This window comes from Saccopteryx bilineata, chromosome 2 (assembly GCF_036850765.1).
Source record: "Saccopteryx bilineata isolate mSacBil1 chromosome 2, mSacBil1_pri_phased_curated, whole genome shotgun sequence".
NCBI classification, from domain to species: domain Eukaryota; kingdom Metazoa; phylum Chordata; class Mammalia; order Chiroptera; family Emballonuridae; genus Saccopteryx; species Saccopteryx bilineata.
Window position 1 is genome coordinate 313539441 of NC_089491.1, and position 14345 is coordinate 313553785.

At 42.6% G+C, this 14345-nt stretch overlaps 1 protein-coding gene across 8 annotated transcripts in view; it reads right to left on the reverse strand.

The window, feature by feature from the left end:
• Window positions 1-462: 462 nt before the first annotated feature.
• Window positions 463-14345, reverse strand: part of DAP3 (death associated protein 3) — a 69551-nt gene continuing 55668 nt past the window's right edge. For 7 of the 8 annotated variants that reach the window (XM_066261908.1, XM_066261903.1, XM_066261910.1 and 4 more), the window contains 6 exons: window positions 14034-14114; window positions 13784-13942; window positions 13176-13235; window positions 12002-12091; window positions 7621-7738; window positions 463-5143 (listed from right to left, as the gene is read on the reverse strand). In XM_066261908.1, coding sequence (XP_066118005.1) covers window positions 5058-5143; window positions 7621-7738; window positions 12002-12091; window positions 13176-13235; window positions 13784-13942; window positions 14034-14114 — 594 coding nt within the window. In that variant the 3' untranslated portion in view covers window positions 463-5057. The remainder of the gene's footprint in view (window positions 5144-7620; window positions 7739-12001; window positions 12092-13175; window positions 13236-13783; window positions 13943-14033; window positions 14115-14345) is intronic. The other variant, XM_066261905.1, reaches the window with a different exon arrangement.

Genomic DNA, 14345 nt, shown 5'->3' on the forward strand with positions numbered 1-14345 from the left:
TACAACAAAAGTGAAAGAAATTACAAGTTGATGCTTCTCACTCCCTTTGTCTCTCTCTGTCACTATCTCTCTCAAAACAAAGTAAGGCATAATGATTATATGAATTTAGTCTTTCAAAGATGGAAGCCAGTTTCCTAGCTTTATTTGGAGCTAAGGATCAGGTAGGCAAATCAGATGCAGGTCCTGGCAAGTAATAAGGCAATAGCATCTTACTGATTTGGGAGGCAGCAGCACTGGAGTTTCTGGGGTGTAGGTGCCATTGTCATTAGCATCTGCAGTGTCAATGTTTACAGATAGCACTGGTGACTTCCGCACAGCACTTCTCTCCCCTGTTGTGTTAGGATGTTGTCTGTGGCTGCTGAGCCACGGATGCTGTTGGAAGTTCTGTGTGCTAATTCCTTTTGTTTTTAAATTATTTAGAGCGGGTACTCAATTTACAAGAAAGAATCTTGATAAGTACAATTTCTTTTTTTTAAAACTTTATTTAGAAAATTAAGTTTAACAGGATGACATTGATCAATAATATTACATAGGTTTCAGGTAAACATTTGTATAGCATTTGAACTGTTGATTATGTTGATAAATACAATTTCCAAGACACATACCCTGTGTAGTTGTGGGTTGTGCATCCATGGATTAAATCAACCTCAGATGAAAAATTTTCCGAAAAAAAAATGTAGCTGTGTAGTTAGGCCTAGGATGGTTGTTTGCACTAAAAATGTATTTTTTTTCTTGTCATTATTTCTTAAATACAGTTTAACTATTTACATAGAATTTATTTATTTATTTATTTATTTATTTATTTATTTATTTCACAGAGCCAGAGAGAGGGACAGATAGGGACAGACAGGAACAGAGAGATGAGAAGCATCAATCATCAGTTTTTTGTTGCTACACCTTAGTTGTTCATTGATTGATTTCTCGTATGTGCCTTGACCATGGGCCTTCAGCAGACCGAGTAACCCCTTGCTCGAGCCAGCGACCTTGGGGCCAAGCTGGTGGGCTTTGGCTCAAACCGGATGAGCCCGCGCTCAAGCTGGCGACCTCAGGGTCTCGAACCTGGGTCCTCTGCATCCCAGTCCGACGCTCTATCCAGTGTGCCACCGCCTAGTCAGACTATTTATATAGAATTTACAATGTATTGTTTTATAAGTAACCTAGAGATAATTTGATAATTTCATGTATATGAGAGGATGTGCGTAATTTGAATGAAGTATGACATTTTCAGGGACTTGAACAGCTGTGGGGATGGAGTGGGGTTGGGGTCCCGGAACCTGTCTACCAAGGAACCAACTGCATGTGAAAACACCAAGGCAAAAAAAAAAACCAAAAAAACAAACACCAAGGCATATAAGAGTATACTTTTTTTTGTTTTTTTGTATTTTTCTGAAGCTGGAAACGGGGAGAGACAGTCAGACAGACTCCCGCATGCACCCGACCGGGATCCACCCAGCACTCCCACCAGGGGGCGACGCTCTGCCCCTCTGGAGCGTCGCTCTATTGCCACCAGAGCCACTCTAGTGCCTGGGGCAGAGGCCAAGGAGCCATCCCCAGCGCCTGGGCCATCTTTGCTCCAATGGAGCCTTGGCTGCGGGAGGGGAAGAGAGAGACAGAGAGGAAGGAGGGGAGGGGTGGAGAAGCAAATGGGAGCTTCTCTTATGTGCCCTGGCCGGGACTCGAACCCGGGTCCCCCACACTCCAGGCTGAGAGTATACTTTTGTGTTTTAAAAAAATGTGTATTTTATTTTTGTGTGTAGAATTTTGTCTCTAGAATTTGGTAATAAAAATTGCCTCTAGAAAAGGGAGCTAAGAGGAAAGAAAGGAGCCTGATTTTCCATGTTATTGTATAGTCTGAACTTTGTAACATATATATGGCAAAAATATTTAGAACAAAGTTATAGTGAAGCCTCTAAATGACATCAACTAAGGAAATTTGGTGATAGGCAGTGGTAGTGAGGACTGAGAAGAGGAAGCGTACATGAGCTACTGAAAAGATGTATCTAAACAGTGACTACCTCGCCCCCAACAGCGGTCATATTGCCATTATTATTATTTTTTGTGCAAGACAGACAGGGACAATAAAGAAGGGAAAGAGATGAGAAGCATCAACTCATAATTGCAGCACCTTAGTTGTTCACCGGTTGCTTCTTATATGTGCCTTGACTGGGGATCAAACCAGCAACCTTCAGTTTCAGTCAAGCCAGCAACATCAGGCTCATGCTGATAATCCCGTGCTCCAGTTGGAGGCTGTGCACTCAAGCTGGCAACCTTGTTTCAAATGGCAACCTCCATATTCTGGGTTGACACTCTATCCACTGTGTCACCATCAGTCAGGCCCATCAGTTTTTATTTTTACTTCTAGAGAGGCAGAGAAAAGGAGAGAGGAGGAGAGAGGGAGAGACAGTTGCGGCACTTCAGTTGTTCATTGGTTGCTTCTCATTTGTGCTTTGACCGGGGGCTCCAGCTGAGCCAGTGACCCCTTGCGTAAGCCAGTGACCTGGGGCTTCAAGCCAGCAACATCAGGTTCATATTGATGATCCCATGTCCAAGCTGTTGACCGTGCTCAAGGTGGTGGAGCCCGCACTCAAGAAAGCGACCTTGGGGTTTTGAACCTGAAAAACCTCAGCATCCCACGTTGATGCTCTATCCACTGAGTCATCACTGGTCAGGCTAGATGCTGCTTTTTTGAGAGATTTCTGCAAAATCCAAGCTTAAGGCAAACGGGGTCATTTGTATGGGAAAGCCATGAAAAATGGCTTGTGTGGGCCTGCAAGTTGGGTGAGGCAGGGTCTCAGGGAATCATTAGATTGATGGAGACTCAGATATGGCACCCAATTGCTGGTTCTGTTTGGGAGGGTTCAACAAATGAACAATGGCCTCTGTTAGCACTTCTGTCTGGAAGAAAGCTGTCCCTCCAGCTCTCATTCAGAAGCCAAACAATTTACTTCCTCCCTAAATGCCTCTGGTGCCTTTCAAGCTGCTGCCCCAGCAATTGAGCTTAGAGTGAGTGAGTCCGAGTAAATCTGTGCATGGGACCTTAAAGAGGAACTGCCTGGGATTCCAGCAGCTCAGGCAGTTTTCAGTCTCACGTACAATCCCTGCAGTTTTCACAGCCAGAGTTATGGGGACTTCCCTTCCTGGCACTGGAACCCTAGGCTAGGGGTTCTGATGTGGGGCTAGGACTCCTCGTTCCTTGGGGGAACCTCCACAGTCAAGATATACTTCCTGCTTTTTAACCACCACACAGGTACGTGAGGCCAGGCTGTTGCATGTCTCTTCTCTCCTATCAGTAGTCATGTGGCTGCTTCTGTATATCCTTAAGACTTCTACATAGTTATAGGACTTCTGTTCAGCTAGATTTCAGGCATTCTGAATGATAGCTGTTCTGTAATTTAGATGTAGCTGTGGGAAGTTCTGTGTACCATATTTACTTATGCTGCCATCTTGATCAAGTCCCCTGTGGTAACTTTCCAATTAATGCATTATAAAATCCATGTTATAAATGGTAGCCACCTACCATTTAATGGGTATCTACTATATGCGAGGTACTTTACATATACAGTATTATGTGATTTAATTCTCATAAACCCCTGAAAAGTATGGCATTATTGTTACTATTAGGTAAGGTGAAATAGAGAAAAAGTGAAATTAGAGAAGGTAATAAGTTTTAAAAGACTCAAAGATAGAAAGCTAATATATGGTAGATCTGGGACTCAAACTTCCAACCAACAACCTGGGTATATAAAAAGAAAATTGAAAAAGAATAAAAATAAAACAACCTGGGTATAGTCAGAGAATTAAACTCTACTGAAATTAATTTGAGTCAATATTTTCTCAAGCCTCCCAAAAATGGTACACAGCTAGTACTACTCTAAATGCATTAAGAATAATCATTCCAGCCTGACCAGGCGGTGGTGCAGTGGATAGAGTGTCGGACTGGTATGTGGAAGATCCAGGTTCGAGACCCTGAGGTCACCAGCTTGAGTGCGGGCTCATCTGGCTTGAGCAAAAAAGAAAAAGAAAAGCTCACCAGCTTGGATCTAAGGTCACTGGCTCAAGCAATGGGTTACTCTGTCTGCTGAAGGCCCACGGTCAAGGCACATATGAGAAAGCAATCAATGAACAACTAAGGTGTAGCAACGAAAAACTGATGATTGATGCTTCTCATCTCTCTCCGTTCCTGTCTGCCTGTCTCTATCTATCCCTCTCTCTCTCGCTCTGTCCCTGTATAAATAATTTTTTAAAAATTTATTTATTTATTTATTCATTCATTTTAGAGAGGAGGGGGGGGGAGATAGAGAGAGAGAGATAGATAGAGAGAGAGAGAGAGAGAGAAGGGAGAGGAGCAGGAAGCATCAACTCCCATATATGCCTTGACCAGGCAAGCCAGGGATTTGAACTGGCAACCTCAGTGTTTCCAGGTTGACGCTTTATCCACTGAGCCACCACAGGTCAGGCTAAATAATTAATTTTTTTAAAAAAGAATAATCATTCCACATAACATATAACATTTATTTCTTAATTCTTTCAGGAACCTGTCAAAGGAGCTGTACTGTACAAAGATGCCAGATTCAGATGCAGTTTCGGGACCACTGATAAACAGGAAATAAGTGATGTCAGGGAAGAAGTTAAGCTGTGAATCTCAATCTCCATAAATGAATAAAGTCTGGAAAATAGTACCACTGGAAATACCTGTGGAATTTAGTCTCTTTAGACACCCAAGAAGCAGAACACCAGAGAAATTCAATTTGGCCTATCTCAAGACTCAATCTTATAAATCTAACACAAGACTTTAAGCAAGATACTGAATTTAATTTTTAAGGAAAAGATCCATGATTAGTTAAAATGTTAAAACCACTGATATTAGTTTCAGGAAGAAAAGGATGTCTTATTGCCATTACAGTCACTTTACAAGGAACCCATTTCAATGAAGGGTGGGAGTTGACTGCAGTCCTGTCCAGTCCCATGAGCTCTTCATGTGTTCTGCGCGATGTCCCATCTCATTGGGTCTATTAAAGGAAATGGCCATTGTCTTCCACATCTGTTGAGACTGTGGCCTAGAGGTAGGCACAGAGCCGCTCCAGCTGCCCAGGATTCGCATTACTTAGGAATAGCAGCTCCTTTTTTCCTTCTTCCGTATGAGCTAAAATAGAGTCAAACACAAATAATTAAAAGTTTTCTCTGCAGTGTTATGGCACCAGAAAATTCTGTGGGCAGAGGCAACATTATCCAGATTATAATCTGATTAAATTAGCATTCCCAAGAGACCTCATTTCTAGATCCTTTATCCTAATAAACTATTTTCTTTTTCTTTCTCTTTTGATTAATTGAGTGTGAGGCAGGAAGGCAAACAGAAAGACTCCCACATGCGACCCAACCAGGATTCACCAGGCAGGCCCCTACTGGGCGGGTGATGCTCTGCCTATCTAGGGCCATTGCTTGCAATTGAGCTATTATTAACACCTGAGGCAAGGCCACGGAGTTATCCTCAGCACCCAGGGCCAACTTGCTCAAGCAAATCGAGCCATGGCTGCAGGACAGGAAGAAAGAGAGAGAGACAGAGAGAGAAAGAAGGAGGGTGGGGGAGGAGGGGAGAAGCAGATGGTTGCTTCTCCTGTGTGCCCTGACTGGGAATCGAACCTGGGACATCCACACAACAGGTTGATGCTCTACCAGTGAGCCAACAGGCCAGGGATGCCCAATAAACTATATTCAAGCCATAATTTCCCTTTCAGTCTCTATAGTTCCAATCCATTTCTCCCTCTGTTCCAAGAATATCTTCTGGACTTTAGGGTTTTGTCGAGTCTCCCAACCCTTCAGAAATCTCTCCATTGTGCTTCCTAAACCACCATGCTGCAGCTTTTCTTTATTTCTTTTTTGTGTGTGATAGAGACAGAGAGAGGGACAGCCAGGGAGAGACAGGCTGGAAGGGAAAGAGATGAGAAGCATCAATTCTTTGTTGCACCTTCTTTAGTCTCCTTAGTTGTTCACCGATTGCTTTCTCACATGTGCCTTGACCCAGTGGCTACAGCAGAGCAAGTGACCCCTTGTTCAAGCCAGCAACCTTGGGCTCAAGCCAGTAACCATGGAGTCATGTCTATGATCCCACGCTCAAGCCGGATGAGCCTTCGCTCAAGCCAGCAACCTCAGGATTTTGAACCTGGGTCCTCCGTGTCCCAGTCTGACGCCCTATCCACTGTGCCACCACTTGGTTAGGAATTTTCCTTAATTTATTTAATAACATTCCAGCCAAACCATGTTGCTGAGCAAGGGGTCACTGGCTCAGCTGGAGCACCCATCAAGGCACATATGAAAAAGCAATCAGTGAACAACTAAAAGTGAAGCAACTATGAGTTGATTCTTTTCATCTCTCTCCCTTCTTGTCTCTCACTCTCTTGCTAAAAGAGGAAACAAAAACAAAAAAAAAGCCTGACCAGGTGGTGGCGCAGTAGATAGAGCTTCAGACTGGGATGCAGAGGACCCAGGTTCGAAATCCTAAGGTCAACGGCTTGAATGAGGGCTCGTTTGGCTTGACCGCGGGATCTTAGACATAAATAACCTCATGGTCGCTTTCTTGAGCCCAAAGGTCGCTGGCTTGAATCTCAAGGTTGCTGGTTGAGCCCAATTCACTGGCTTGAGCAAGGGGTCACTCACTGTGCTGTAGCCCCCCGGTCAGGGCACATTTGGGAAAGCAATGAACAACGAAGGTGCTGCAGCAAAGACTTGATGTTTCTCATTTCTCTCTTCCTGTCTGTCTATCCCTATCTGTCCCTCTCTCTGTCTCTGTTGCAAAAAAACAACAACAAAAAAACCTCAAATCAAAAAACACACATACACACACAAAAACACAGAAAAAACCAATCAACCAAAGATACAAACAAGCAAAGAAACCAAAGAAAATGCAACAATGAGAATGTGACAGCAACCCAAACCAAAACACTGGGCTTGGTTCAGTCTCCACTCTTAGCGCGGGCATTTTAGTTTAGAGTACTATGAGAATTTGGAGAGAGATATGATGGCTTTGTAAATTAGATCATACCCAGCCCCCCACTGCCACACTTTTCTGTACCATCCAGTCAGCCAAAGAGAAGTCAAGATAAAGGGAAAAAAGATGAAATACAAAGTATAGGCTGCTGCTTAGGGAAGAAGGGATCTGGCCCTGGCCGGTTGGCTCAGTGGTAGAGCGTCGGCCTGGTGTGCAGAAGTCCCGGGTTCGATTCCCGGCCAGGGCACATAGGAGAGGTGCCCATCTGCTTCTCCACCCCTCCCCCTCTCCTTCCTCTCTGTCTCTCTCTTCCCCTCCTGCAGCCAAGGCTCCATTGGAGCAAAGATGGCACGGGCGCTGGGGATGGCTCCTTGGCCTCTGCCCCAGGCACTAGAGTGGCTCTGGTGGTAACAGAGCGATGCCCCAGAGGGGCAGAGCGTCGCCCCCTGGTGGGAGTGCTGGGTGGATCCCGGTCGGGCGCATGCGGGAGTCTGTCTGACTGTCTCTCCTTGTTTCCAGATTCAGAAAAAATACAAAAAAAAAAAAAAAAAAAAAAGGAAGAGATCAAGGCTTTGACTCAGTAGGACTCTTCCTGAGAGCATAGAGCCCTGAGAGGAAAATATTAAACAACTGACCTTTCTCATGTTGAAGCCAATTGTTTTCCAAATAATACTGCATACAACTTTCAAATTCTTTTGGGTTATAGTTAGAAACCAGGATAGGAATAAAGGGATCCAGGGCGTCAAATCCTTCCTGGAGAAGAAAAAGGATAGATATGGTAACTATTAAGTGATGAATCAAGAGGAAAAAAAGTGACAAATCAGTAGAGTGATCAAGTTTATTTAAACACTTTGAGGGCAAAGTCTTGGCTTTTCTTCCATTCTACAATACTCTTCCCTTTCTGGTTATCCTGCCTTATACAGGGCTCTACATACAGGGGCTGGTTATTGTTGCTCTCATGGTCACAAGTATTATATTTATAAAAGATTAAGAAATACTTGAGGGGGGATGACATTTGTTTGTGTGTGTGTGTGTATATATATATAATATATATATAATATATATAATAACATATACATTAATTTTTTACAGTTCCATATATTCAAAACAGAAAATAAAACAAGGATGTGTATGAGATGCTTAATGGAACATAAACTGAAACAAATGAATCAATCAAACTATACAGTAACCCCCTTTAGATACATTTTAAGACCTCCACTGACTCCTGAGACCGCAGACCACTGCACCCTATACATACTGTATTTCTCCTACACAACATACCTTTCTCTATTTATTTACTTACTTATTTTTATCGAAGAAGGGAGACAGAGACAGAAGGGAGAGAGAGAGATATATAGAAGAGAACAAAGCATTCACTTGTTGTTCCACTTAGTTGTACATTTATGTCACTTCCCCTACGTGCTCTGATGGGGACTGAACCTGCAACCTTGGTGTTTTGGTACAACGCTCTAACCCACTGAGCTAATTGTCAGGTCAAGTTCTTTTTTTACATTTTATTTTATTTTGACATTCAATATTATTTAATATTAGTTTCAGGTGCATACCAAGTTAATTTCTGAATAGAGTACTGGGACTAAAAACCTTTATGCAAAAGAAAAAACTACTCAAACAAATATTGTATTCTAGTTCATAGCTTATTTTTTATAGAGTGAAGGGTTAGCAATTCGGAAGCTACTTTTACTGTATTCTAAGACTGAGCTACTAATCAAATATACTGTGGATAATAACAGCAGATTACTTATTGTTGGAGATGAGGGTTGCAAATATAGAAAGGGGGAAGGATATTGTGAATGCTTTGATATTTGCCTGGAATTGAAACTATCAGTATGAACACATGGTTTATTCATCATTCATTCATTTATATTATCTTTTCCTTCCTTTTTTTTATTGGAATAACTTAAAAAATTTTATTATTATTATTATTAATTTTTTAAAAAGATTTTATTTATTGATTTTAGAGAGAGGGGACAGAGAGAGAGGCCAAGGGAGAGAAGGGAGGGAGGAGCAGAAAGCATCAACTCCCATATGTGCCTTGACCAGGCAAGCCTAGGGTTTTGAACCGGCAACCTCAGCGTTCCAGGTCAATGCTTTTACCCACTGCACCACCACAGGTCAGGCTTATTATTATTAATTTATCAATGTGGTGACATTGATAAATCAGGGTACATATATTTAGAGAAAACATCTTCAGGTTATTTTGACATTTGATTATGTTGCACACCCATCACCCAAAGTCAAATTGTCTTCCATCACCTTCTATCTGGTATTTTTTTTATAAGCTAATTCCTATTTTGTATTTATTTATTTATTTATTTATTTATTTATTTATTTATTTATTTATTTTACAGGGACAGAGAGAGAGTCAGAGAGAGAAATAGAAACAGACAGGAACAGAGAGAGATGAGAAGCATCAATCATTAGTTTTTTGTTGCAACACCTTAGTTGTTCATTGATTGCTTTCTCATATATGCCTTGACTGCGGGCCTTCAGCAGACTGAGTAACCCCTTGCTGGAGCCAGCGACCTTGGGTCCAACCTGGTAGCTTTTTGCTCAAGCCAGATGAGTCCACGCTCAAGCTGATGACCTTGGGGTCTCGACCTGGGTCCTCCGCTTCCCAGTCCGATGCTCTATCCACTGCGCCACCGCCTGGTCAGGCTCTATCTGGTTTTCTTTGTGCCCCTACCCTCCCCCTGGTAACCACCACCCTCTTGTCCATGTCTCTGAGTCTCATTTTTTTTTCCAGAGACAGAGGGAGAGTCAGAGAGAGGGATAGATAGGGACAGACAGACAGGAACAGAGAGAGATGAGAAGCATCAATCATCAGTTTTTCATTGCGACACCTTAGTTGTTCATTGATTCCTTTCTCATATGTACCTTGACTGTGGGCCTTCAGCAGACCGAGTAACCCCTTGCTCAAGCCAGCAACCTTGGGTCCAAGCTGGTAAGCTTTGCTCAAACCAGATGAGCCCGCACTCAAGCTGGCGATCTCAGGGTCTCAAACCTGGGTCCTCTGCATCCCAGTCCGACACTCTATCCACTGCGCCACCAACACTCTTGCTTTTAAATAGCATTTTCCTCTAAAATGAATCAAGGTTCCTTGAAGAAATGGCTGATTTTATGACTAGGCATGAAAAGTACAAGATGAGCCTGAAAGATATTCTTGTACCATAAAGAAAGAAGCAGAGAAAGAATGATGGGTACATTTTCAGAGGACATAGAAGCCAGCTTGAAGGGGGTCCTACTGGCCAAATATGAAAAAATTTAAGTACCAAAATAAATACTGATAGTCAAGGTTAAGAATCTATACTTGGTACTGAAACAAATAAATACATAAGAAAGAGAGGAAAATTCTTACATATAATAGAAAGCCAATAGAAAATGATATATTTAGAGGAAATTATGGAACTAGGAAATATCTATTTTGCAATTATCAGAATAACTGATTTAGGGAAGACTCGCTGTAACTAAAACCTTACTAAAACTATTAAGGAGAAATTTGAGGAGTAACACGATATTTGCCTAGTCTCAAAGTCTATATCCACAAGGTATTTATTCATTATAAAAGAATATAGAACTTTACTGAGAGAAACCAAATGGATACCACCCGAACTAAGTGTTCAAAGTTAGTATCACAGTAGGAGGAGAACAGGTTTCATGTGCCTCCTAATGTTATGCACTAAGAATACACAACACTCCTAATATCACATATAATCTGGAGAAAACATCAGACAACTTCATAAAAGAACCCATAGATAACTGGCATGTATTCTTTAAAAACAGAAATATAAATATTAAGATTATATAAGGCAAAGACTGAAGAACTGTTTAGATTAAAGGAGACTAAAGAGACATGACAACTGAATGCAAGACATTGTCCTGGACTTTCTTTTTCTTTTCCTTTCTTTTTTTCTTTTTTTGTATTTTTCCGAAGTTGGAAACGGGAGGCAGTCAGACAGACTTTCGCATACACTGGACCAGGATCCACCTGGCACGCCCACCAGGGGGTGATGCTCTGCCCATCTGGGGTGTCGCTCTGTTGCGACCAGGGCCACTCTAGCACCTGAGGCAGAGGCCACAGAGCCATCCTCAGCACCCGGGCAAACTTTGCTCCAATGGAGCCTTGGTTGTGGGAGGGGAAGAGAGAGACAGAGAGGAAGGAGAGGGGGAGGGGTGGAGAAGCAGATGGGCACTTCTCCTGTGTGCCCTGGCCGGGAATCGAACCCGGAACTCCTACACGCCAGGCCGACACTCTACCACTAAGCCAACCGGCCAGGGCCTGTCCTGGACTTTTTTATTTCTGTAAGAATATTGTGATAATGGCCCAATATTATCCCAATGGCTCAGTGGATAGAGCATCAGCCGGCATATGGATGTCCTGAATTTGATTCCTGGTCAGGGCACACAGGAGAAGCAAACATCTGCTTCTCCATACATCCCTCACCCCCCTTCTTTACTTCTTCCCCTTCCACAGCCAGTTGGTTCGAGCATGGCCCCAAGTGCTGAGAATAGCTTTGTTAGAGCGCGATAGCCTCAGAATCTAAAAATAGCTCAGTACTTGAGCATTGGCCCCAGATGGGGTTGCCAGGTGGATCCTGGTCAGGCCACACACAAGATCTGCCTATCTCCCTTCCTCTCCCTTAAAAAAACAAACAAACAAAAAAACCAATACTGGGATAACTGGCAAAACAGAGTAAGTTCTACAGATTAGGTAACATTATTATATCAATATCAATTTCCTGATTTTGATAACTGCTGTATGATATCTTTGATTTTAGGAAGTACACATAATTTAGGGATAAAGCGGCATTATGTCTCAGGTGACATATTCAGAAAAAAATGAATGGAGAGAGAGAGAAGAAGAAAGCAAATATGGTAAACCTGGGTAAAGTCATATAGGAATATAATTTTTCTTCAAGTCTTAAATTATGTAAAAAAAAAAGTTATCTTTAGACAGAATGACTATCTAATGAACAACAACTTGTTCAATGACTTGACCTTTCCCAGCAGCTCCTGAGGCAGACAGGCTTTCCGAGGTTTAAAAAGAGACCCAGTCTGGCTCAAAGTCAACACAATGGCACCTCCATTCTGAAAGAGGATAAAAAGAAAACTTAGAAAAAGCTAAAAAGGACAGAAGATATAAAAACACTTTGAACAAAGTAATTACACCAATATTTAAATAAAATGATTTTGAATAAGATTATTCTAGTCAAGTGGAAAGATTAGAAACCAAATGCATAGATTTTTTTAACACAGTAATTTTAGAGGGAGAGGAAGGGGACAGAGAGAGCAAGAAACACTGTTCATTGTTCCACTTATTTATACATTCATTGGTTGATCCTTTAAAAATTAAAAAAAAAGGCCCTGGCCGGTTGGCTCAGCGGTAGAGTGTCGGCCTGGCTTGCGGGGGACCCGGGTTCGATTCCCGGCCAGGGCACATAGGAGAAGCGCCCATTTGCTTCTCCACCCCCCCTCCTTCCTCTCTGTCTCTCTCTTCCCCTCCCGCCAAGGCTCCATTGGAGCAAAGATGGCCCGGGCGCTGGGATGGCTCCTTGGCCTCTGCACCAGGTGCTAGAGTGGCTCTGGTCGCGACAGAGTGACGCCCCGGAGGGGCAGAGCATCGCCCCCTGGTGGGCAGAGCGTCGCCCCTGGTGGGCATGCCGGGTGGATCCCGGTTGGGCACATGCGGGAGTCTGTCTGACTGTCTCTCCCCATTTCCAGTTTCAGAAAAAAAAAAAAAAAAAAAAGAAAAAAAAATTAAAAAAAAAATTGATTCTAGAGAGGAAGGGGAAAGGAGGAGAGTGGCAGGAGGGAGAGTGAGAGGGAAGGAGAGGCAGGGAGAGGGAGGGGAAGGAAGGAGGGAGGGAGGAAGAGATGGAGGGAGAGAGGGAGAGAGATAGAGATAGAGAAACATTGATTTGTTGTTCCTGACTGGGATCAAACCCATAACACTGGTGTTAGCTGGCCAATGATCTAACCAACTGAGCTACCCAGCCAGGAACCAAATACACAGATTTTAAACTTGGTACAGTTATAGGAATTAAATAAAATATATAATAACTCTCTGCCCATAAAATTAGAGACTGGGAAATACTAGCAATGAAGTAGTCGAAGATCTTTAAAATGAAAATACATTTCTTTCTGCAATGTGTTAGGCACCAGTAACACTCACCCAATCATTTTTCACCATTTTCCTCAGATTGTAAATAAGTGCTAGTTCCTCTGGGGCAACCTGCACATTGGTCAAGGTGTGAGAGGGGGAGAAAGGGAATGGGAGCAGGAAGAAGAGGCCATTACTTGCTTTGCCTGGATGCTTCTCGACAACAATCGATAGCAATTAAAAAATCCTCAACTATGTACCTGAAGGTATAGCCTCTGAGATAAGCTACATAGCTGTTGGCTCTAAAACTGATGTGCTTCTGGAGGTTAAAAACAGTTCCCAAGGGAGAAAACATTCATTGTCCCAAACTACCACCCCCCTTCCTTGATGCTTCTGATCTTTTCTGCTTAGACAACATAGCTTCATTTAAAGAGAATAACAAAACTGACAAAGAAAGAAAACATAGCTTCTGCTGTCATGCTTTTTTCAAATTACTTTCCCTTAGTTTTCATGGATAGTAGAACTTGGTATCACCTCTTTCTGATGCTATTTCATTATACATCTTAATTCAAATACTCCTAGGGCAAGAGAACATATCGCATGGTCCCTGTGCCCCAGCCTACATATATGATAGCACCAGAAGCCAGAGAAACCAGAACAGAGAGACTCAGTTTTCCTACTGGGCTTTTATCTTCTCTTTTCAGTGTGGTCCTTCCCCAGAGAGCATTGACTCCATCCACTGCCACCAGAAGGTGAAAAATACCCAAAGAACTTTGCCTCTTGAGCTCTTTGAGCACAATCCCAACTGCATCTGTGGCGTTCCTCACTCGTGTCATCCCCTGTAGCAAAGGAGAGACAGTGGCTTAGAGTCTTATCCGTCAGAGGCCTTCTCTGGTTATGGCACAGGACACAGTGTCTTCTTTTAGGTACCTGTTCAACTATTTCTCCCAGAGGACTGCCTTTCTCAGTGCTTTCTCGCTTATTCCAGACATACTTCTCTTGAATTTTTATCTAAAAACAAACCAAATAAAAACCAAAAATGGCTACTCAGTGGAAGAATGAACTGATCTCTAGTTGAGAAGGTAGGAGACTAAGGTTGTTAGGAATTAGTTTTAAATCTATTTTTCAGGCCCTGTAAGATCTCAGTATGGAAGTCGTTGTTATCTAGCACACTTCTGCCTAGAGCTTAAAAATACACACACACACACACACACACACACACACACACACACACACCCTGAC